We start from the raw sequence: 21,827 nt of genomic DNA, 5'->3' as shown, positions 1-21,827 counted from the left end.
AAGGGTGAAATGTTGACTCACAGTGCATGTGGAGTTTGTCCCCCCAGGTCAGACTGTTAATCAACCTTTCTATTTAGAGGTTCTGAAAAGGTAGTGTAATAGTGCGACAAAAAAGGCCTGATTTGTGGCCGACGGGGGGACTGGTTTTGCCACCACAACCATCTCAGTGTGCCAGTTTTGGGCAAAAACCAGCTTGCCTGCCTCTCTTGCCTCACTCACCTTACTTACCTGACCTCGCTTCTAGCGACTTATTTTTGTTTCTGAGAATGCAGAGGGTCATGAAAGGAAAGCAATTTGACGAAGTAGAAGAGGTGAAGAAAAAAATGAAGGAAGTATTGTCAGCCATCTAAACAGATGAGCTTGAAAAGTATTTCCAAGATTGGAATCGTGATAAGGTTATTTTGTAAAAAATTTAAATACAGAGCTTTGAAAAAAAATGTTGTTTTTTGGGGGGACCCCCTCATATAGGGTGACCAGCACTGTCTTTCAGAGGAAAAGGAGCATCTTTTAAAGAACAGTGTGTGGTGCCCTCCTCTTAAATATACCTGCCATTGGCAGTACAGTAAGATGTACGGACTGTGAGGTGTTGGTAAGCCCTGGCAGAGCCATAGAGCCCCACTTGTTGACAACACTGGTGAGCCAATTCATGGCAAGACTCTTTACAATAAATATTGTAAATGTTGATCTAAAATGAGAAACAAAATCAGTACTAGAGAGATAACTTTAGAAATCGTAGCTATTTTATTATTATTTTTTTTAATTTAACTTTATTTTTGGAGGAAATACACACTTGAGGCAATATGCTTGCTCTGCACATACTGCTTGGCGACATATTCCCTTTGTGCCTCCGCGCTCACTCTGCTAGTTGTTTGCCTCACCTGTGCTAACTGAGACTCACCTGCACCGGACTCAATACCCAAAGATGCAGTCTTTATTCAAGAACTAAACTCTCTTTGTTTAAAGACCGCTGCAGGGGAGAGTTGGTTTTAGGGAGTGAAGAGTGTTCTGGAGGTTCCTCCCTGCTCTGTGGGGCCAGTAAGTGAATCCTTTGGGAGTTTGAAGTTCTTTTCCACACTTTCCCCCGCTCTGTCAAGATGCATCCATTGTGCCCCTGAATGAAACATTCAGTCATGGAGGGCCGGGCGCCATAATTGTTTCTGGTCTCATCTTAGGCGAAGGTTACTGAAGTTATTAGTCCAGTTGCTTCTCTTGATTCTTGGTTCGGCCTCCTGTTCTTCCAGGCAGGTAGCACGTAGGGGTTGCAGCTGGCTGACTGTCTGCCCTTAGGACTCCAGCTACAACCCGCCACACTGGGAACTGGAGCAGAAACTGCACAGCAACATTATGCCAGTTGGCTCGTCTGTCACTCAAGACCATGGCCCTGATCCTGAAAACCGAGAAGACTGGTGCCAGGAATTCTGTGGTTTTGTCTAAGTAGTATCATCAGCTGTGACCCCTCCTTTTGCAGGATGAGTGGGCATGGGTCCAAATTATATATAATGTAATTGCCGATTCGGCTTTTCTTCCTCTTTATTCTTATGTACAGCTTAATAATGTCATATTACTCAGGTTGTGCAGTTTTTATCCACATTCAGCGTCATTTTTCCCATCACCGTAAGTAAAAAGGCACTATTACCTTTATCAAAAGATACCCAAGACTGAGATAAAAAAATCTTTGAGAGCCAAGAGTCTGGTATCTAATTTATATATATAGAACTTCTACATCTTAACCACAGAAATGACATAATCTCTTAAAAGAATGCGCAAAAGATGTGAACAGATACTTTACCAAACGAGGTTTCCCATTGACCAATAAGCACATGAAAAAACAGTCATCATCTTTAGCCATTATCAAAACCAACCAACCAACTTACCACCATGAGTAGTCAGTTGAGAGATGCAGATTGGAACTGGTGAGATACCACTTCCTCCCACTGGACTGATAGTAAAAGAAACAGAAGACCACAAATGTTGCCCAGATGTGAGGAGACTACGGATCATTTTTGTGGGAACGGTACAGCCGTTGTGGAAAACCAGGATGGCAATTCCTCCAAAGATTAAAAGTAGAACTCTGTGACCCAAAATTCCACTCTGCGGGGGTCTAAGGAGAAACAGCATGATGGGCAAACAGCTAAGGCTTTATTTAGGACAGGCATTTTTCCAGGGTCAGGTAAAGAGTGAGTGGCAGTGTCAGCTTTTAAACCTGGGTCTGTCAGGTACCCCTTCCCCCTCCCTCTTCCCATGTCAGGATGTGTATGCTCAGCCTTTAAAGGGGTCTTTCCTTTGGTGGCTTTGAACTGCCTAGAACTCTAGTGTAGGGCCTCATTAACAATGTTAACGTCCCCCTGCCTGAGCTGACCGGCGCTTATTAGTTACCACCTGTCACCGTCAGGAAAGGGACACCTTGGAGGCCAGCGAGTTTTGGCAAGGTTTTCAGTCTCTAGTCAGGAAAACACCGAGTTTTAGAAAACCATATGCTCACATAACCTAGACCGAGACTTTAGAAGCAGTCCGTCGTCAGGCGGGGCCCTTTGAGTTAGAGTTCACTAGACAGCAATAGGGGTTTTGGGTGTCATCAATCGGTGAGCTGACAGGAGTGTTCTTTCCAGAGAGCTAGTGAGCTCATTGTCACCTCATGGGTGTGTGTGTGTGCGCGCATGCGCACGTGCGCGCACGCGTGTGCCAGGGAAGTCGTTCTTGGAGTGGGAGAATAGGTGGCGATCAGCAGAGTTGGTTGATGGATGTTGGTTTTGTGTTCTCACACCCTGGCTCCTGCCAGGCTCTGCCACACATTTGGCCAGCAGAGGGCATCGTGAACTTAGACCTGAGCACCGTATACCACCCAGTTGGTTATCAAAGATCGCTCTAGTTCTTTTTTAAGTTAGGGAGAGTACAACCCTTTTAGTTTTATAATTGAGGAATTTCAAGGCCCCACAGTTTTGTGACTTTGCCCAGGATTATCCCAAGTGATAAGAACTAGCATCAGGAATCCTGCAGATTTGCCAGCTAACTGTTATTCTCCACATGTTTATTTCCAGGTCAATCAGACATTTACAAGAAGCCTCAGCAACAGATGGAAAAGGCAAGTTCCCTTGTGCTCTTTCTGCGCTGCTCACCTCTGGGCCCCCGTGTGCCCGAGTGCCGCTGGCGCAGGCGGGGCGAGCTGTGGTCGGACGCTGTCTTCCGGGGAGGCAGGCCAGGACATTCTAGGAGGTTACTCTGTAAGAGCAGTTGGGGTTGGTCATTAGAGGAGCAGGTGTTGAATGTTCCAGAAACCTGTGTACAAGGAGGCTTCGATGTGACCGCTGCTTAAGATGATTCATTTCATTTTCCTCATGATCGTGATTTTCACCTCTCAAAACAGCCAGGATGAACAAAGCAAATCTCGTCTTGGAAGGACCAGGGAAAGGTAGCACTTCACTGTGAGAACAGGAGGTATTATGGATTGGAGACGGCTATGTGCAAAGCACCCCTTCCTGCTGACTTACCACGCTTTCAAAATAGAGGTGTTGGTACTCATCTAAAATGAGACTCTGGTGCCAGGATGCACTTTTAAAGCTCCAGTTTCTGCGGCTGTGCTATGAGAACCCTTGTCCACTTTCTTGATCCGTAACCGTGCCTGCTAAAGCAGAAAAGAAGCCCCGGGGAATGTGGCCCACGCGTGTGCTTCTCTGTGTTTCTGGGGCCGTTGGGGTTCTGCTCACGGCCACAGACTGCTATGGCGGAACAGGACTTCAGACCACCAGGGCCGAGAAGCCAGCCGGGTTCTTTCAAAGGGTGACTCTGCCTGCAGAGCCGTGATATCAGAGTCAGTGCTGATATTAGTGGTCTTTTCTTTACAGCAGATTTTCCATTACTAACAAAGCTATGTTAGTAATGCGTGTGGTCATTTTTCATACAGCTTTGTTACTTTTTTCCTGAAGAAATATTGGGAAATGTAGTGATTATAAATCTTATTTCATAAGTTTGGTATGTAGTTAATATCACATTACCTCTTTTTTATTATGTTACTGGGGGCTTTTACAGCTCTTAAAGCATTGTATACATCGGTTGTATCAAGTGTATTTGTACATATGTTGCCATCATCATTTTTAGAACATTTTCTACTTGAGCCCTTGGCATAAGCGCCTCTTTTTTCCCCCTCCCCTCCTCATGTATCCTTGATCAATTATATATTGTTATTATTATTTCATCTCCTATACTGGCCATTGTCTCCCTTCACCCACATTTCTGTTATTTGTCCCTTTCAGGAGATGTTACCTCTTGAAATGAAATGAAATCTGATCGTGAGCTCTCCTGATAGGGAAGATAGGACCTTCTCTTCCCTATCTCCACAGGGAATTGCTGTGGGTCAGCCAGACCCAGTGGCAGTGAGTTTGGTTTGCTGGTTTTCTGATCCCTCTGGCTGCTTCTCCAACTTGCATTTAGGGATCTTGGGGGATAACTGGCCCATTGTGAACGGTCTCTGGCCATATTCTCCACGAGACTTCGGTAGTTAGCTTAGTACCTTCGTTAAGTTCTCTGGGGGCAGATTGCACAGCAAGTGAACCCCAAATCGAGTCAGAATTGTTTCCCAGCATCTGTAGTAAAGAGAAAGCATGGGTCAGGAGTGCTTTTGTTTGACACAGTCCACACGGGTGGCCATGAGTCAGCAGTGACTCGATGGCAGCAAGTTTGGAGATTTTTGGTTGGGCAGAGTAGGCGTATCTCATTTTGTCCTCCAGGTGACAACAGGGGGCCTTGTTAGCAGAGAGCGAGTGTGCGGGAGCAGGAACCCGCCAGGCTTCCACTCGCCAGTCTGATGAGAACTGATGGGAAGGCACCCAGGGCTCACCAGCGAATATTGAATACCCTTTGGAATGGCAGCTGGGTATTGAGCGTGCTTGCTGGTACTGAACTGAATTTAGGCTGTTGAGGTAATCTGCAACTGTATGACTTCACTCCACACTCTTCAAGACTTCCCGAGTCAAGGCAGCCATGTGGCCCATGGGTGACATCTCTGCAGCGAGTGCTCAGGAAACACTGCGACGGGTGCAAACCGACCCCAGGTGGAGGTGCATTGCTCGTCCACTCTGGGAAAGGTACAGAGGAGTGTGGGGATTCTGGAGGGAGCACACAGCTGACCACTGGCCCTTGGCTCCTACCGCTAATCGCCTGTGCCTCAGCTCCCCCTCCTGAGACCTAGACTACTCTGGCATGTGTTCTCAGGCTTAGTACTCCGCTGACCTTAGCAATGACTAGGCTTACAGATAGCATATTTAGTTTAGGTCCATTCCAGGCTGGCTAATTCAGTAGAACAGCACTTTGTACTTGCTCTTCAGCTGAGGCTCGATGCCCCTTTCAGAAGGAACCCTGCCTACGAACCAAATCAGCAGCAGTCGGAGCCTCCTCGCTGCTCCTCGGGAGCAGGCTGTGGCATTCAGCGTTCCCAAAGACACCAGCCTTGGAAACCCTTCGGGGGTCAGTGTGAGATGGAACCGGGCCGGACGGCCGTGAGTTTGAGGTTTGGGTGCGGCTTTCAAAGAGTGTTCAGATTTTATGTCTTTGTCTCTGTATTCCTGTTGACTGAACCTGAGGGAAGTATAAAGAAAAACGTTAAGGACGAAGCTGCCCTTACGCCATGTCTCTATCTCTCCTGTTACACGCTGTGACTTTTCTTGTATCTTCAGTCATTTAGATTCACTGCTGTGCTGCCCCTTCTGAGAGGAAGCTTAATTGAGCCTTGTGGAGCCACATCTGAGCTCTGGTTCCGCTGTGGCTCCTGCCAAGATTGACTGGTTGTGAACTGCCCTTGAGCCTGCATCCGCTGTTACCTTCTCTTTCTCACTTGGCCTTGCCTTAAAGAACTAGCTTAGGAAGAGACATCATAAACTTAATGAACAGTGGATGCTTCCTTTTTTTTTTTTACAGTGGATGCTTCTGATCATACTTTCCCCTGGTGTATCTGAGGGAAATTCAAAAGTAGGGTTCTGCAGACTCTTAGCTTGTGTGTGAGCTTTGAGGCACAGCAGCAGCAAGTGGTGACTGGCAAGTTGTGGAGGTTATGGAGGTGGTAGCTTCACTGAGCGGCCGCTGTGTTCTGGAGCAGCCTTGGCCAGGAGCAGTACCTGTTAGAGGCTCACAGGTTCACAATAATTTGTCCATAGCACTTCTCACTGTTGGCATGTGCCCAGATGGTGCAGAAACAATGGCAAATAAGATGGCAGCGTCTTGACACAAAACCAGGCAGAGCTAAACACTGTGCTGTAGCATCCTTGGGGTGGTGGGGAGCTCACTCCCTTTCAGAAGCCCCTTGGTAAAACGGTATAAACCATTATTATCATTATTAAATTTCAGCCCTTGTGCAGTGTCTTTTAATATTCTATGTGATGCAGTGGGAAGTGTGTGCACAGATACTGAAGGACAGGGCTTGTCGCAAGGGAAGGTACACGTGTGATTATTTGAGTTGAAAACTGAACAGACGGCTTTTTTTTTTTCATCCGTTCTTTTTAAAAATGGAAACCATTTGTATTTGAAGAGCGACAAAATGTGGTTACTCAGATCTGGGTGCTTGTCAGACATTTTCCTGAGAGTGGAGGAAGCGAGCTTGTCACTTCAAAAACAAACCAATTGATGACATTTGTTGCCAACGATAAAATTTGCACTTTCAAATGAACATTAGAATTTAAGAAAGCTTGTATCCACCGATGTGAGCAAGGGTAATGCAAAAAGAATGTGATTTAAAAAAAAATTAGATCATTTTATTGGGTGCTCTTATAGTTCTTTATAACAATTCATCCATTGTGTTAAGCACATTTGTACATGTGTTGCCATCATCAGTTTTAGAACATTTTCTTTCTACTTGAACCCTTGATATCATCTCTCTTTTCCCTCCCTTCTCCAAGAATGTGACTTTTAATGTACTTTATCTAATGAGATATATTTGGGAGATCCACGTAGTGAAACACAGATTTTAAAGGATGAACATGTAATCGCATGTAGTCGCAGGTGAGTAAAGGATTCATTTCAAGTATAGCGTGCCCACCGCCAGTGGATTTTATGGCCACAGCACGGACAATTCGTTGGTTCAGTTTGAGATTCCCCCTCCACCAACTGATAAGAAAGATCGCTTGCCAGACTTTCATGTGGAATCATACACCTCCAATTGTCTGAAAGTCCTATGTGTAGACCAGGGTCTGTTTCTTCATACCCTTCAACCACAGCAGACTGAATGAAGAAGCCGATAGGAGAAGCCAGCTTATATTAACATCCAGTGGGTTTATTTTGTTATTTTCAAATGTGTTAATAAATATTTTTAAATTTCTCAGTTTTCACTTTTGATGATACTGTTTTTATAGTGAAAGTTTGCACAGTAAGTTAGGTTCCAATATGGCCATTTGTATGTAAATTGTTCATTACATTTCCCTGATGTGTCAACATGCTCTTGAATTGTGTTCTGGTTGTTCTGTGTCTCTGACTCAGGGTCCCTGCCCCCTTATCTTCTCCTTACTGTTTTCAAGTGACTGGAGCGTCTGGTCTCACGGAGATGGTTTTAGTAGAGCCCCATCTGTCCAGGCAGTATCCTTTATTTCTGTGCTACTCTGCGTTTCATTCAAAGATGACCTTCAAGGTTTACAGAGTACCCTAGGATACTCAGGGAGTCATTGGTTCTCTTAGGTCCAATAAGAATTTCAGTTCTGCTTAGCATTTTTCTCCCCTTCTGTCAAGGTCCAGGTATCGTGGCCCTGATGATAATGCGTGACAGGGTGGCCGGGCACTGTCTATCAGTAGTGGTCCTTTGTTCACAGGGTAGATGAGGCCATGGCTCGGGTAGGCGGTTAGCCCTGAAGACCAGTTTCTTCTCTGAGGATTTGCTTTCCTGCACCCTTTGGGTCCTGATGCGTTGAGACCAATAGTTTTATCTTAGGTGAGTGTGTGCAAACTTTGAACACGCCACACATTGGGATGCAAAATGTACATTTTATGAACTGCATTAAGCCATTTGACTGAGTTGCCCCAAGACTGAGGTTCTAGCTTTTGAATCTAGAAAAACAGTTTTGTCAAGTGTTTGGTTATGTCAGAGAAGTATCTGTAATTGGGCCTTCTGTGAATGTATGTACCTGTACCTGATATAGTCAATATTGATAGACATAGACAACATAAACAAAAGGGTTTTGGTGGGTTGTTAATACTTTGTAGAAGGCTCCTACGGCCAAAAGTTTAAGAACAATTTTGTTATAAGCAAGGCTTCATGTGTCTCTGGTCATGATGACTGTGTGGGATAATTAAAAATAAGAGAATGGCTGCCTTGCTATTGTTTCACTTGTCTGTTGACTTCATTTCATACTTGGTCAGGTACTTGTGACTGTTTAAGATGCCCTTAGTTCTGGGGAGGAACCTGGTGGTGTAGTGGCTATGCATTGGACTGCTAAGTAACTGCAAAGTCAGCAGTTCGAAATCACCATCTACTACTCAGGAGAAAGATGAGGCTTGCTACTCGCTTAAAAATCGTAGTCTCGGAAATTCACAGGGAAGTTCTGCCCTGTCCTATAGGCTACTGTGAGTCAGAATCTACTTGATGCCTGCGAATTCGGCTGGTCAGTTTTGGCCCACTCATGAAGTAGATAAAAGCTTTCTGTTGTATTTGGGTGTGTTCATATAAATAGGCCCAGTGAGAAAGGAAGATAAATAATCATTGTGTGCATTATCATTTTGACTTGTGTTTGTCTGTTATACATTTTCCACTCTTGGTTCCCTTATAGACTGCTGGCTCTTACTGGAAAAGTAGAACGAAAAGCAAATGGAACACTTGCATGTTCTGTTTGAAGCTCCTCATATTAGTTTCTAATGGCCGCCATAATAAAGTACCACAGATTGGGTGGTACAGCAACAGATTCATCATCTCACAGTCCTGGAGGCTGCAAGTTCCAGTTCAGGGTCCCTATGAGTTAAGGATGACTTACCAGCAGCCAGCAATGACCACTTTGATGGGAATCTGTGTTTGTGATGCACAGGATGGATCTCTCAGCTGATTATCAGCGGAGCCCTTCCACCAGGCAGGTGTTCGCAAGCACTTTCGCCCTTGGCCCTTTCCTGTTTGCAACCCTAAATTTGTCTTCCCTTTATTTTTTATTTTACAAGCAGAAGATTATTACAATCTAGAGATTTCTGTTCATAAGCCTTAGTCTGGTGAGGGAAGCAGGATAAGAAAAGCAATCCCAAGTGATTCATTTTGCTGTGGTTTTCCCTCCCCAGTGAGAACTGAGAGTGAACTGGTCAGGAAGGGTTAGTTGAAGTCCCCTAGTGCAGAGCTGTGCTGTTTCCTGCGCCACCGTGGAGGATGATCCACTGGGACCCATCGTCCAGAGCGCTGTTTCTTAGTGGACAGAAGAGAGGGGCGCCTTTTCATCGATCGCTTACAAGGTTTCCATCTTTTCTTTTGTGCCTGTAACTGTGTAAACCCCCACCTGTCGCGGAAGCCTAAAGCCATCCTCATGGGGAGTGCCCTGTCAACAGTGTGCTGCTCCCGAACGGTGGCGTTGGCAGGCCCAGGCGATGTGATGGGAGCACTGATGGGCTTGCCCTCTGGGAGAGTGTTCCATGAGGGACAGTAGATGAGGTTCTGTGTGCATTTTCTCTGGGAGAGTGTTCCATGAGGGACAGTAGATGAGGTTCTGTGTGCATTTTCTCTGGGAAGGGTGGCTTCCAGCAAATTCTCAAAGGGCTTTGTCATCCTAGGTTAAAAACCATTGCTAAAGGAATTTTGAAGAGAAAATGAAAAAGACTTCAGTATATTTTATTTTGAGTATAGTTATGGCTTGCTACAGTGATTTTGCGTTTACTTTAATACCTCCAAATTCCTTTTCATTAACAGTTTATCCAACATGTTCCCTAATGTTCATTTCTGATCAACATTTTGAAATAACTAATTAACCAGTGAGACACCCCCCCCCCAAGCAAAGAGGCCTCCCATACCAGCAGCCTTGTGAAGAACACGCGGCCAGTTTGTATGAGCCCTTTAAAATATTGGAAAGAAACCCAGCTATTTGTCGGACGCAGGCACCCTGCTGGCCTGGTGAGCACTCCCTGGTGGCATCAGTGCACAGGCATGCCTCAGAGATACCGCAGGTTTGGTTCCAGACCGCAGCAATAAACGCAGATACCACTTTAAAGCCAGTCATGTGAACTTTCCAGTTTCCTAATGCATAGAAAAATTATGTTTACCCTACAGTCTAAATTAGTATTATGAAAACGTTTGAAAAGATGATGAGAGCTAGCAGAATGTGACACAGTGACATGCAGGGGCACATTCTGCTGAAAGAAGGGTGTCGTCAGCCGAGTGTGGAGGGTACATGCAATGCCCCAGAGCAGGATCAACAAGGCATGTGTGGACATTTGCGCTCCTGGTGTCTTGAGCTGCTGTTGAAACCAGCTCTTCTTTTTTTTTTTTTAGAGCATTTTTTTTTAATTTTAACAATTTATTAGGAGCTCATACAATTCTTATCACAGTTCATACATATACATACATCAATTGTATAAAGCACATCTGTACAGTCTTTGCCCTAATCATTGTTTTCTCCTCTTTTCTTTTTTTACATTTTATTAGGGACTCATACAACTCTTATCACCATCCATACATATACATACATCAATTGTATAAAGCACATTCATACATTCCCTGCCCCAATCATTCTCAAGGCATTTGCTCTCCACTTAAGCCCCTTGCATCAGGTCCTCTTTTTTTTTCCCCTCCCTCCCCTTTCCCCCCTCCCTCATGTGCCCTTGGTAATTTATACCTCGTTATTTTGTCATATCTTGCCCTATCCGGAGTCTCCCTTCCCCCCTTCTCTGCTGTCCCTCTCCCAGGGAAGAGGTCACATGTGGATCCTTGTAATCAGTTCCCCCTTTCCAACCCACTCACTCTCCACTCTCCCAGCATCGTCCCTCACACCCTTGGTCCTGAAGGTATCATCCACCCTGGATTCCCTGTACCTCCAGCCCTCATATGTACCAGTGTACAGCCTCTGTCCTATCCAGGCCTGCAAGGTAGAATTCGGATCATGGTAGTTGGGGGGAGGAAGCATCCAGGATCTGGGGGAAAGCTGTGTTCTTCATCGGTACTACCTCGCACCCTAATTAACCCATCTCCTCTCCTAAACCAGCTCTTCTTTGATGACCTCGGTATTGGGGAAGGTCTGATCCCTCACTGAGGAGGACTGTTGGCCAGCCTGTGTCAGCTACTGCGGCAGTACTGCGCAGTGGACAGCTGGGGGAGCACAGCACCTCAGCTCACTGCAGCCGCCGCGTGATGCCTGACCTGCCGCAGCTCTCAGCACTGCGGCTGCAGGCTGGCAAGGAGACAGGACTGACGTGAGCTGTGGCTGACATCATCGTAGGTCCGGACGACAGCTGGGGCCTTTGGCGTGTTTTTAGAGTAGAAGGGAAGTGAAAGGTAGACCATTTCTAAAGGTGATGGAAAAGTCTTTTTAGGATTAGTCTATCCTGGTGTGTGTGAGGAGAGAGAAAGAGAGAGACAGACAGACTTTTCAGGATTAGTCTGCCCTGGTGTGTGTCTGTCTGTGTGCATGCCCTAGCCACTCTTTAGGGCCATTTATGTTTTTTTTCTTATTTATTATTGAAGATATAATTTGTTTACAGTAAGTTGCGCAGGCATTACCTGTTCAGTTCAGTGACTTTTGACCATTCTTGGCTCACTTTTTAAAAGTTGCATATTGAAAAACCTATTTTGCATCATTTTCCACGTGGCCCTCGACAGGTTGAGGATAGAAGAATTCCATTTTCTATGCAGCCTTTCCCCAGACTGTGTGGGATGAATGAATGGGGCTTCCTTCAGTGGTGACCAGAGGGTGCCTTGTGAGATACCCCTTCCCTAGAAGGGTCCCCTTCAGGGCAGCGGGGCTTCAGTTCCACAGATGCCTTCCTCCTGTGGTCACATGGAGGGCCTGGGCAGCTTGGCCTTCACGCCCGTTCTGGACCATGAATGAGCGGTGCCCCCACCCCCACTTCTCCTCCCCCGGCCTGAGTGAGCTGGAGCAGATTGTGGAAATTTGAAAATTCAGAGTGAGTCAGAATGACTCTAATGCCAACCAGGCCCTGTCATCATCCTTGCACCTTCAATTTTTGTGTGTGACTCAAAATTCCATCTGCGGCACAGCAGGAAGGAAGCAGGTGAAAAGGATGATGGGTAGGTGGAGATGGTTTTAAGCCAGAGGCTTTTCTTCCACACAGGGAAGGATTGTCTTAGAAATGTTTCACCCTCTCAGTGGTTGTCGCAGGCCTTTGCTTCTGGGTGCCACATAAATCATATAGCATTAACTCCTGAGAATGAATTGCTGGCGACTCCTGGGTATTGCCTGGCATTTTGAACCATAGTTGCATCACCCCAAACTGCCAGTGGACTATAGAGCGATGAATTGCCTTTCTCTTACAGCATAGCGTAGCTATTAAGAGCCTTGATCTGGTGCGGGGGGGAAGGGGGGTAAGGAGGGCGGAAGGGGCAGGTGGACTAGGTTCAAGCACTGGCTTCTTCATTTATAAGCCGTGTGACTTACACTACCTTCAGCTTCCCCAGCCCTCTGTTCTGTGAGGCAGCAGCACCGGCCCCCTTGCTCATGGAGGTTATTAGGAGGATTCCAGGAGATGAAGCACACGAGGTGCCCGCTCTGGTCCTGACACTCAGGTAATCCCTCAGGAAACAGAGCTGCCAGTGCTCTTGTTTGTGTTGTCGTCATGGTTACAAGACTAGGGTAGGCAGCTAGGAAAAACGGGACAGCTAGTTTGTCTTCTTGGTGACTGATGAGTCCTTTGAGAACACAGGTGAAAATTTCAGGAGAGACGGGATCTTCTGTAGATGGCTTATGTTTGCTCTTTTGCTGCTGAATGAGGGCGAATGTTGACACTAAACATGTTTACGCATTTGAAAGAACTCTGGCACTGCTTGCCTCAGTGGACACACATTACCGCTTCACCAGCAAGGCGAGTTGAGCAAGAGTTAACGGTTGTTTTCTTGAGCGTGAGTGGGAAGAAGAGGAATCCCACGACAGATGAGATCAGCCTTACAGGTGCTCCTCAAACCACTGTACACGATGTCCACACAGGCCTCCTGCCCCCGTGTCTCTCCTTCCCAGCAGCCTCGAAGGTTTTTATAGCCCTTGTGCCCAAGCCTGATTCCCTACGTCTAGGGGCAGCTGGGGCATCTGTCCATAAGCATGGCCATCTACCTTCCCGCCCCCACTAGCACACAGTTAGTCTCCAAATGAGGAGACAGCTGCCTCGAGGGGGAAGTGGCGGGCCGGGGCTAGGCACACTGAGCTTTTATGGTGCGGGGACCAGGTTCAGGTCCCCTGGCTCATGCCCAGGGCATTTCTCTTCTCGCCATGCTCATTCTTTTACCATATTTGCTGTTCTCTGTGGTGGGGTCAGAAATAGCCAGTCCCGACTTGGTGAGCCGTCGCCATTCCTCTGGGAGCCCAGCTCACTATGCAGTGAGCAGCAAGCTGTCAGCATTCTGAACTCTTACGGGAATCTTCTCCAGAGGAAAAACACCCAGAGGCTTTGGGTCCCAGGCCCCCTGGTCCTCACATAACCAATGCTGGTGACATTTCATGCTGCTCGGAACTGGTTCAGTGTCTGCTCAGCATCTTGCCTCCCCAGCGCATGTGGCCCCACTGCTTCCAGGAGGGCCCGGGGTCTCTGGCATTCTCCAAGCCACCATTTGTCCAGTTTCACTTCCTAGAGTCTGGATTCGGTCAGATGGGCAGCCATTCTGACTTAGTACATGCCACACCTGGCCTCGGACTATTTCTTCATTCCTGAGGTTAGAACACCCAACATTCTTCCAGCGCTTCTTGTATACCATCTCGTGAATTCCTCCATCAGTGTTGTCATTTCTGTCTCACAGAGGCAGGACCTCGGGCTCAGAGAGGTTCGATGTGGCTTACGTGCGGTCACGCAGTAGTAGTAAGCAGCAGAGTTGGAATTTGAACAGGAGGTATTGAAATGTGCAGGACCCGTGCTCAGAACCCCTCTGCTCTCATTTTCCCAGCTCCCTGCCCTTACGGCCTGAGCTGTGAGCAGACCCCAGTGTGGGCCTTGGCCCGATTCCTCCAAACACCAGCCCTGGTGTGACTGGAATTCCTGTCTGGCATGAGGGACAAGGGGAAATAGACATCTTGATAGCGCTGCATTTCTAAGCAGCAGACCTGTTGGTCCGCAAGGTCCTACGGAGCTCGTCGCGCATGGCTGGCCTGACACCTGTGTCTGTGCTGGGCGTTCATTGCTGATGCTTGGATATGGAGCCGACAGCTTTTTCCTAGGGCAGGTCCCAGCCTGCCTCACTTCAGAGCGTCTCAGCAGTCAGCCTGGGAGGTTGTGGCATGATGGTGGCTGACACTTGACCAGGGCCACACACGGCTGCTCCTGCTCCCCTGCTCACACGCCCCGCACTTGCTCTGTGAGCCCATTAGGACCTGCACTGCCTCAAGCCCTCTACTCTCTGAGGGAGCTCTTCCCATCCCCATTGTACTGCACCTGAAGAATTCTTTCTGCTCCCCTCAGCATCCTGACCTTGTCTTTTCTGTCTCATCCAGCAAACCACCGCAAGAACAGCCACTGCCCCGCCCCGTTAAAGAGAAATCGCACCACCTTTTAGAGGGGCTGTCTTCTTCCTCTCTTGGGGCTGCCATAGCAAGTCACCATTTGTTCTCCCACAGGGCTAGTGGCTCACACTCACTCTGACCGAGTGGATTCCAACACATACTGACCCTATAGGACAGGGTGGCATTCTGAGACTGGGACTCTTTTTTTTTTTAATCATCATTTTATTGGGGGCTTGTACAGCTCTCATCACAATCCATATATACATTCATTGTGTCAAGTACATGTGTACATATGTTGCCATCATCATTTTCAAACCATTTTCTTTATACTTGAGCCCTTGGTATCAGCTCCTCATTTTTTCCCCTCTTTCTATCATGAACCCTTGATAATTTTTTTAAGTGTCAGTAATGGAACAATTCACCCTTTTTACTTGCAAAGGGTGCACAGAAAGCTACTATATTTCTCTAGGACATTTATAAAGAGTTATCTTCACCTTGAGAAGACACTGAATAAGAATAAATGTCCATGAACCCTTGATAATTTATAATTATTTTTCCCTGTCTTATACTGATGAATGTCTTCCTTCACCCCTTTTCTGTTGTTCATCTCCCTGGGAGGGGGTCATATGTAGATCATTGTGATCAGTTCCCCTTTTCCCCCCACCTTCCCCTTAGCCTCCTGGTGTCTATCACTACTCTCATTGTTGGTCCCCAGGGGTTTATCTGTCCCTGTGTTTCTAGCTCTTATCTGTACCCATGTGTATGTTCTGGTCTAGCCAGATTTTTAAGGTGGTAGAATTGGGGTCATGATAGTGGTGGGGGAGAAAGCATTAAAAAACTTGATGATAGTCGGGGGGAGAAAGTTGTATGTTTCATTGGTGCTATACTGCACCCTGACTGGCTTATCTCTTCCTTGAGACCCTTCTGTAAGGGGATGTCCAATTGTCTACACATGGACTTTGGGTCTCCACTCTGCACTTCCCCTCATTCACATCGATATGATTTTTTTGTTCTGGGTCTTTGATGCCTGATACGTGATCCCATCGATACCTCGTGCTCACACAGGCTGGTGTGCTTCTTCCATGTGGTCTTTGTTGCTTCTGAGCTAGATGGCCGCTTGTTTATCTTCAAGCCTTTAAGACCCCAGATGTTATATCTTTTGATAGCCGGGCACCATCAGCTTTCTTTAACACATTAGCTTATGCACCTGCTTTGTCTTCAGGGATCGTGTCAGGGAAGGTGAGCATCACAGAGTGCCGGATAATTAGAACAAAGTGCTCTTTCATTGAGGGAGTACTTGAGTAGAGGCCCAATGTCTGAGACTATGACTCTTAATAGGAGCAGAAAGCCCTCATCTTTTGCCCTCAGAACAGTTGGTGGATTTGAAATGCTACTTTATGATTAGCAGCACAACACATAACCCATTACGCCACCAGAATGTCTGGGGTCAAGTTGTCAGAGCATTGTTTCCGTTGAAGGCCCAGAGGGAGCATCGTCTTCCAGCTTCTGCTAGTTGCTGGCAACTCATGGCATCCCTCCATGCTGCAGCACTTCCGTTTCTGCCTCCACCTTCACAAGACAGCCTTCCGACTGTGTCTCTCCAATGCTCAGACACCTTAAAGAACACGAGTCATTGGGTTTAGGGCCCTGCTGAATCCAATACAACCCCATTGTAATGTCTGTAAAGACCCTACTTCCTAATAGACCATGTTCAAAGTACCGTGGTTAGGGTGTCAGCATATCATTTCAACCCTTAGCAGGGCCCTCTATAAATTCAAGGTCTTTGATGTCAATTGGCCCATGCTCTTTCTCTCCAACCATTTTCTGTGTGGTTCTAACATATATCCTCCTACTTAAATCCCGGTGGCAGCTCCCTGATGCACTCCAGATCATGTCCACTTTCCTAGCATGCTAGATAAGCTTCTGGTTATCTGCATTTACGTAAAATATTTGGCTTCACTCTGAACTCAACCCCACTGCCTAGCCTTTCCAGGGGCCAGTCATGCTAGGCTGGCTGCTTTTCCTTCCCTGCGATCTGTGCTGCTGTCCCATGTCTAAGCCTTTATGCCTGCAATTCTCGACATTCTCTTCTCTTGAACTCCATCCAGGTCTCTGCCTCTGACCCCTCGACGGGCTTGGAGTCCAGCCTTGGGTATCTGGCAGCCATGGTTCTCCCTGTGGTAGAACCCTGAAGTCCAAGCATGCATCCGTGACACTTGTGTGGATGTTCTGATTGAGCAAGGCAGAGATTTCATTTGTCAGGGTTCATTTCAGCAAACAAAATTCATTGTCTTATTTAAGTGCTCCAGTTGTTTCTCAGACTTGAGTGTGCATGTTCAAGAAGTGTTCAGCATGGGAACTGACTAAATGATCGACGTATAAGCCCTTCCTTGGGGGGTGGGTGGTGGGTGGAATGAACAGTAGAAACATGGGCAAAGGAAAAAGGAAGCAGCGGACGGTGTAAGCTATGAAAATAGTAATAATTTATAATGTATCACGTCCATGAGAGGGAGGGAGGGAGGGAAAAAAAGAGGAGCTGATATCAAGGGCTCAAGCAGAAAGAAAATGTTTTGAAAATTATTATGGCAATATTAAATTTTTTAAAAAACGTTCAGCATATGTGGCCGGGGGCCCGTGGGGAGGCAGAGTTCAGTATGTGCTGGCTGACTCTCCACTCCTTTTATATGCATGTACAGGAGAGGTCTGTGCCATGTGGAGTACTAGTTCATATTGGATGCTGTGAAATGTATCTCAATTTTTATTTATAAAGTAATTTTCAGTTTCAGAACCTGTGTAAGGAGTACCCAGCGACCTCCTCTTACCACTCAGTATTCTGTGCACCTAACTAGCCAGGTGCCCCTGCCCCGGGCTGCATCCATCACTGGCCAGAGGCGGGTCTGCCTGTTTTGAGCCTGGATCCCAGGGCCTGGCATAAGAGTTAGGGGTCAGTAACTTCTTACTGATAGGATGAAAATATGGACAAGGACGCTTTTGTTGACCAGCTATTCTTCAATGTAGCTTTTTCCAGATGCTGTGTACATACACATACACACGCACGCACGCACGCATGCCTATTGCCACTCCCTTGGGTGGTGTAGCCTCAGTTCCTGGGCATGGGAATCCCCTGGAAGCTTTTCTGAAACTCCTCTCTTGGATACAATTGCTTTCTCAGAGGGGATTCTTGCAGACACTGCTGGTGGATGATCACCTGGAGGATAAGTCAGGATTCCAGGGATTTCTTTTGGAAGCTTTATTGCCCCCCACTAATTAAATCATCCTGAGCCCGAGGAGGGAGGAAGAGGAAATTCGTACCTTCACACCCACAGTCCCATTCCTAAACTGAATCAGTAATTGAATGCTATTAAGGAAAATTAACTTGCCTCCTGCAGGAAGGCTTATGATGAATGAAAGGCTTGCTAATTGGGGAGGGAGCCAGGCTTCCCCCTGTGGTCATCAATATTTCATAGGCACAGGCAGTGTCAGGAAGTTAGCTGTCCTGCCTCAGCTGACCTTGTGTGATGGAGAAGGTAGGCCGTAGGCAGGAAGACTTTATTTAAAGGGGTTTGCACAAGACAGTGTGCAAACCTAAGTGAAACGGGCACGGGGTTTGTTGGAGTCACACCCTTGCGTTCCCCAGAAGGTGCACCGCAACAACTGAGACCGGGCCTATGGAGAGCGCCTCTCTGTCGGCTGCAGCTGTGTGCCACCACGTGTCTGACACGGGCTCTCTGGGGGTGGGGCCGGACAGGGGGGGCGGTACTGAGTTGCAGTATGGGAGGGTTTCTGAGATGCCAACAGATGACCCCATAGTCAGTTTCAAGCTGTTGAACAGAGTTGGTAGGTGGGCTGATTGGCTGTCATGGGCCCACTCTCGGGCACCCCTGGTGCTGGAACCTTTGCCTGCTGGTGGTGGGGTGAGATCCTGCCCGAGGTTGCATTTCCAGAAATATAGACATCCTCTAGGCAAGTAGCCAGTGTTGTGTAGAGTAGCTGGGAGGGTGCCTGAATGTGACTTGCTTTTAAATATGAAAAGTTAATGAGTCTTTCATTTTGTTCTCTTCTCCCCCCCCCCCTCCAGCCGCTATTAATTTAGCAAAGCTGAAACTATTCAGACACTATTACGTCTTGGTGAGTAAGAAAACCTACATCTATCCCTCAGATCCATTCAAGGAACAGAAGCAAAAGTCAGGAACTCCCGAAGACCGACTGAAAGCATGGGGTGTGGTGCAAACCTGGAGCTGTGGGTGTAATTGTGTGAACCCAATGGGGTCTTTCTAGATGGAAGTTAAATATCTGTCTCCGACTTCTTATGAACGTTTGGTTTTAAATATTTAGAAAAGTTATACCTGCTCAATGCTTTATGAAAAGAAAAATCACTGCTTACAGAAACACAGTAGGAGCCCGTTTTCCTCCTGATCCTCCTCGCTGCCCTTTCCTAACCCTTCCCAAACCCTTCCCAGGGTAATTACAGCCAACAGTTTGCTGGTTGTACCTATACATGTTTCCCCTCAATATACATCATACTAGCATTTGATATTTTTATTTGTTTACAAAACCAGAATCCTGCTGTGATGTTCTCTGCAGCTCCCTTCCCGCCCGCCCCCTGTTTCAGATGGACTGTGTGCCAGCTGCCCCTGCAGAAAGTCGGTTAAAATAAGACTTCCCTTAGGACCAGAGAGATTAAGCCAGCTTCGTAAAGCCGAGAAACCAGACTGGTGGACATGAAAAGTTCTCAAAAATAGCACCGAAGACAGGACTTACTTTAATTTATTATGAGCATAGTTCTAAATTATGTGGTATATTCCATGAGATTAGGTTTATGATCTGAATAAATAATATGTTAATTAAATGAAGGGCGGTGTCTTCTAGATAATCTACTTAGGTCTTACTTTTGTGGTGTTTTGTGCTATCCACTAAAACAGCACAAGGGTCTCCACACAATCTCTTTTGACATGTATAGTGTCTGTGATAAGTGGTCCTCAGTGGCCAACCCAGGACTTTACCTGGCCTACAAGCCTGGACATCTTAGACTTGGTCCCAGTGCCATGTGACTGGTATGTTGAGTTCTTGTCACCATGAGGTCTTTGTCACAATTGAGTCCTGCCTTGTTAGGACACTGAGTGTCGTCCCCCCTCCCTCCAAATCTGAATGTGTATTTCAAACATTCACAGCATCTGCTTTACGGCAAAGTGACCCAGGAGCAAACCCACTGCTGTTGAGTCACCTCCATACAGGACAGAGTAGAACTGCTCTGGAGGGTTTCTGGAGCTGTCGCTTCCATGGAAGCTTTCTCCCTGGCTGCAGCCGTGGCCTTGAACTGTTGTTGGCTGAGCGCTCTGACAGCTGCACCATCAGGTGCCCTCAGGTGTGGCTGAAATCGCTAAATCAGTGTTTTCCACGTGTGACCCTCTTGTGCTGCGATTATTAGAAAATATTTCTCATAGCCTGGGAATAAAAATAATACCATTTGCAGATGGACATTAATGGGTTATGTGTGTGGCGAGGGAGCAGAAAAACCAGCGATGGTGAGGAAATCCTCTCACGGGTAACTAGCAGAGGAGCCCCCCCCCTCCCATTACATTTATCAGTTAGTATCATCTGTCTCAAGTAATTGCCTTCCGGGTGATTCTGTTTCCTCGTTCCCCACTAACTTGTGATAGCAAATAGTTCAGGGTCGGCTTTGTTTCTTGTCTCTCCTTCCCTGCAGATTGTGTGCTACATATACTTCACAAGGATCATTGCGTTTCTCCTCAAACTCGCCGTCCCGTTCCAGTGGAAGTGGCTCTACCAGGTGTGCAGCTGGCAGGAGCGTTTCCTGTGGCCGAATGGGAGGCACAGGTGTAACGCAGACTGTTACTCACTTAACTGGGGTTGACCATTAAGACCATCTGTCTAGTCTGGGCTACAATGAAAACAATCTGTCCAGGAAAGCAGCTGGATTATATGAGAAATCTGGAAGTAATTGGTTTATTGATTTTAGTTTTCAATTTTAAGTCTTTGAACGGAAAAACCTCAGGCCAAGAGCAAGATTTGTCCTGTATAATTAAAACCTACATGAAATTGTGTCTTTTCCTTCAGCTGTAGAGCTTAGAATAACTCAGACTCCAGGCCTCCTTTCTCTGCCCGTTTGCATTATTTCAGTAACCAAGCACCTTCATGGTGCACTAGCACTAGCCTCATAACCACAGCGAGCCTCCACACAAAGATGTAGGGACTCGTTTCTTCCGGAAGTCTCCCGTTGTCCTTTAGCACAGGGGAGGGCTGTGTGGGCAGGTACTGCGCTCTCGGAAGATCCAGTGAAAGCTGATTAGAGCTTGGCCTCGACGTTGCTAGCTCTGGGGAAAAGGCTACTCGCCAAGGTGTCGGGAAATCTCAGGACAGCGCTCCGGAGCATTAAAGCCTGGCATTTGGGTAGTCAGCCTGGGTGGAGGGGAAGAGGATGTGTCCGTTTGGTTAGTTCCACCACTCCAGGAAGAACACTGTTGCTAATGCCTTTTCTTTGGGGGGATTTAACATCCGCAGCTCCTGGATGAAATGGCCACGCTGGTATTCTTCGTTTTAACTGGGCATAAGTTCCGTCCAGCTTCAGATAATCCCTACCTACAACTTTCTCAGGAAGAGGACGACTTGGAAATGGAATCTGTGTAAGAAAGCCCTCTCTCTCTCCCCTCCCTCTTCCTTTGCTCTGACCCCTTTACCTAATGAGCTGCAGCACAGTGTGAATTGGACCAGCTGCTCTCAGCATTTTGTGGCTCCAGATGTGGCTTCACTATTTTTAGCAGAAGGAAATGGATACTCAGGCCCCAGGCTCTAGTATTTAGTCTGAAGTACAGCATCTGCCAAGCATGGCTCCGTCTTTTCAGAGAAAATAGAATTTGTCATACTATTAATCAACCTTGGTCCCTGCTTCCAATAGCTTAGTGGCAGGATCTTGGGAATCTACCTGGCCTATTCAAAACTACTGAGAATGGGCAACCCCACTTCCTGTTGGCCTTTGGGAGTTTATGTGTGAAAAGGCAATCATCTGAGTGATTTGTAAGTGCGAAATCTCCTCAGGTGTCCTTTCTCGTGAGATAACTAAGTGGGTTTTCACAGCTCACACGTGCACTGTGACCTGGGTTTGAGCCTGCACATCGCCTTTTCTGGTTCACAAGGTAAGTGGCTCTGGGTCCTAGTTTTCAAGGAACATGAATCGCGACTAAGCACGGTTGCTTGTTAATTCAGGAAATA

At 46.9% G+C, this 21,827-nt stretch overlaps 1 protein-coding gene and 1 non-coding gene across 2 annotated transcripts in view; one reads left to right on the top strand and one right to left on the bottom strand.

Moving 5' to 3' along the window:
* Positions 1–21,827, top strand: part of GPR107 (G protein-coupled receptor 107) — a 97,264-nt gene that overhangs the window by 64,975 nt on the left and 10,462 nt on the right. The window contains exons 14-17 of the mRNA XM_075560636.1: positions 3,039–3,082; positions 18,676–18,725; positions 20,305–20,388; positions 21,120–21,241. Coding sequence (XP_075416751.1) covers positions 3,039–3,082; positions 18,676–18,725; positions 20,305–20,388; positions 21,120–21,241 — 300 coding nt within the window. The remainder of the gene's footprint in view (positions 1–3,038; positions 3,083–18,675; positions 18,726–20,304; positions 20,389–21,119; positions 21,242–21,827) is intronic.
* Positions 14,995–15,124, bottom strand: LOC142460584 (small Cajal body-specific RNA 24). The gene has a single exon (XR_012786763.1).

Source organism: Tenrec ecaudatus, chromosome 10 (genome assembly GCF_050624435.1).
Source record: "Tenrec ecaudatus isolate mTenEca1 chromosome 10, mTenEca1.hap1, whole genome shotgun sequence".
Taxonomy (NCBI): Eukaryota; Metazoa; Chordata; class Mammalia; order Afrosoricida; family Tenrecidae; genus Tenrec; species Tenrec ecaudatus.
The sequence above is the reverse complement of the archived record's forward strand: the minus strand, read 5'-3'. Positions and strand labels throughout refer to the sequence as shown.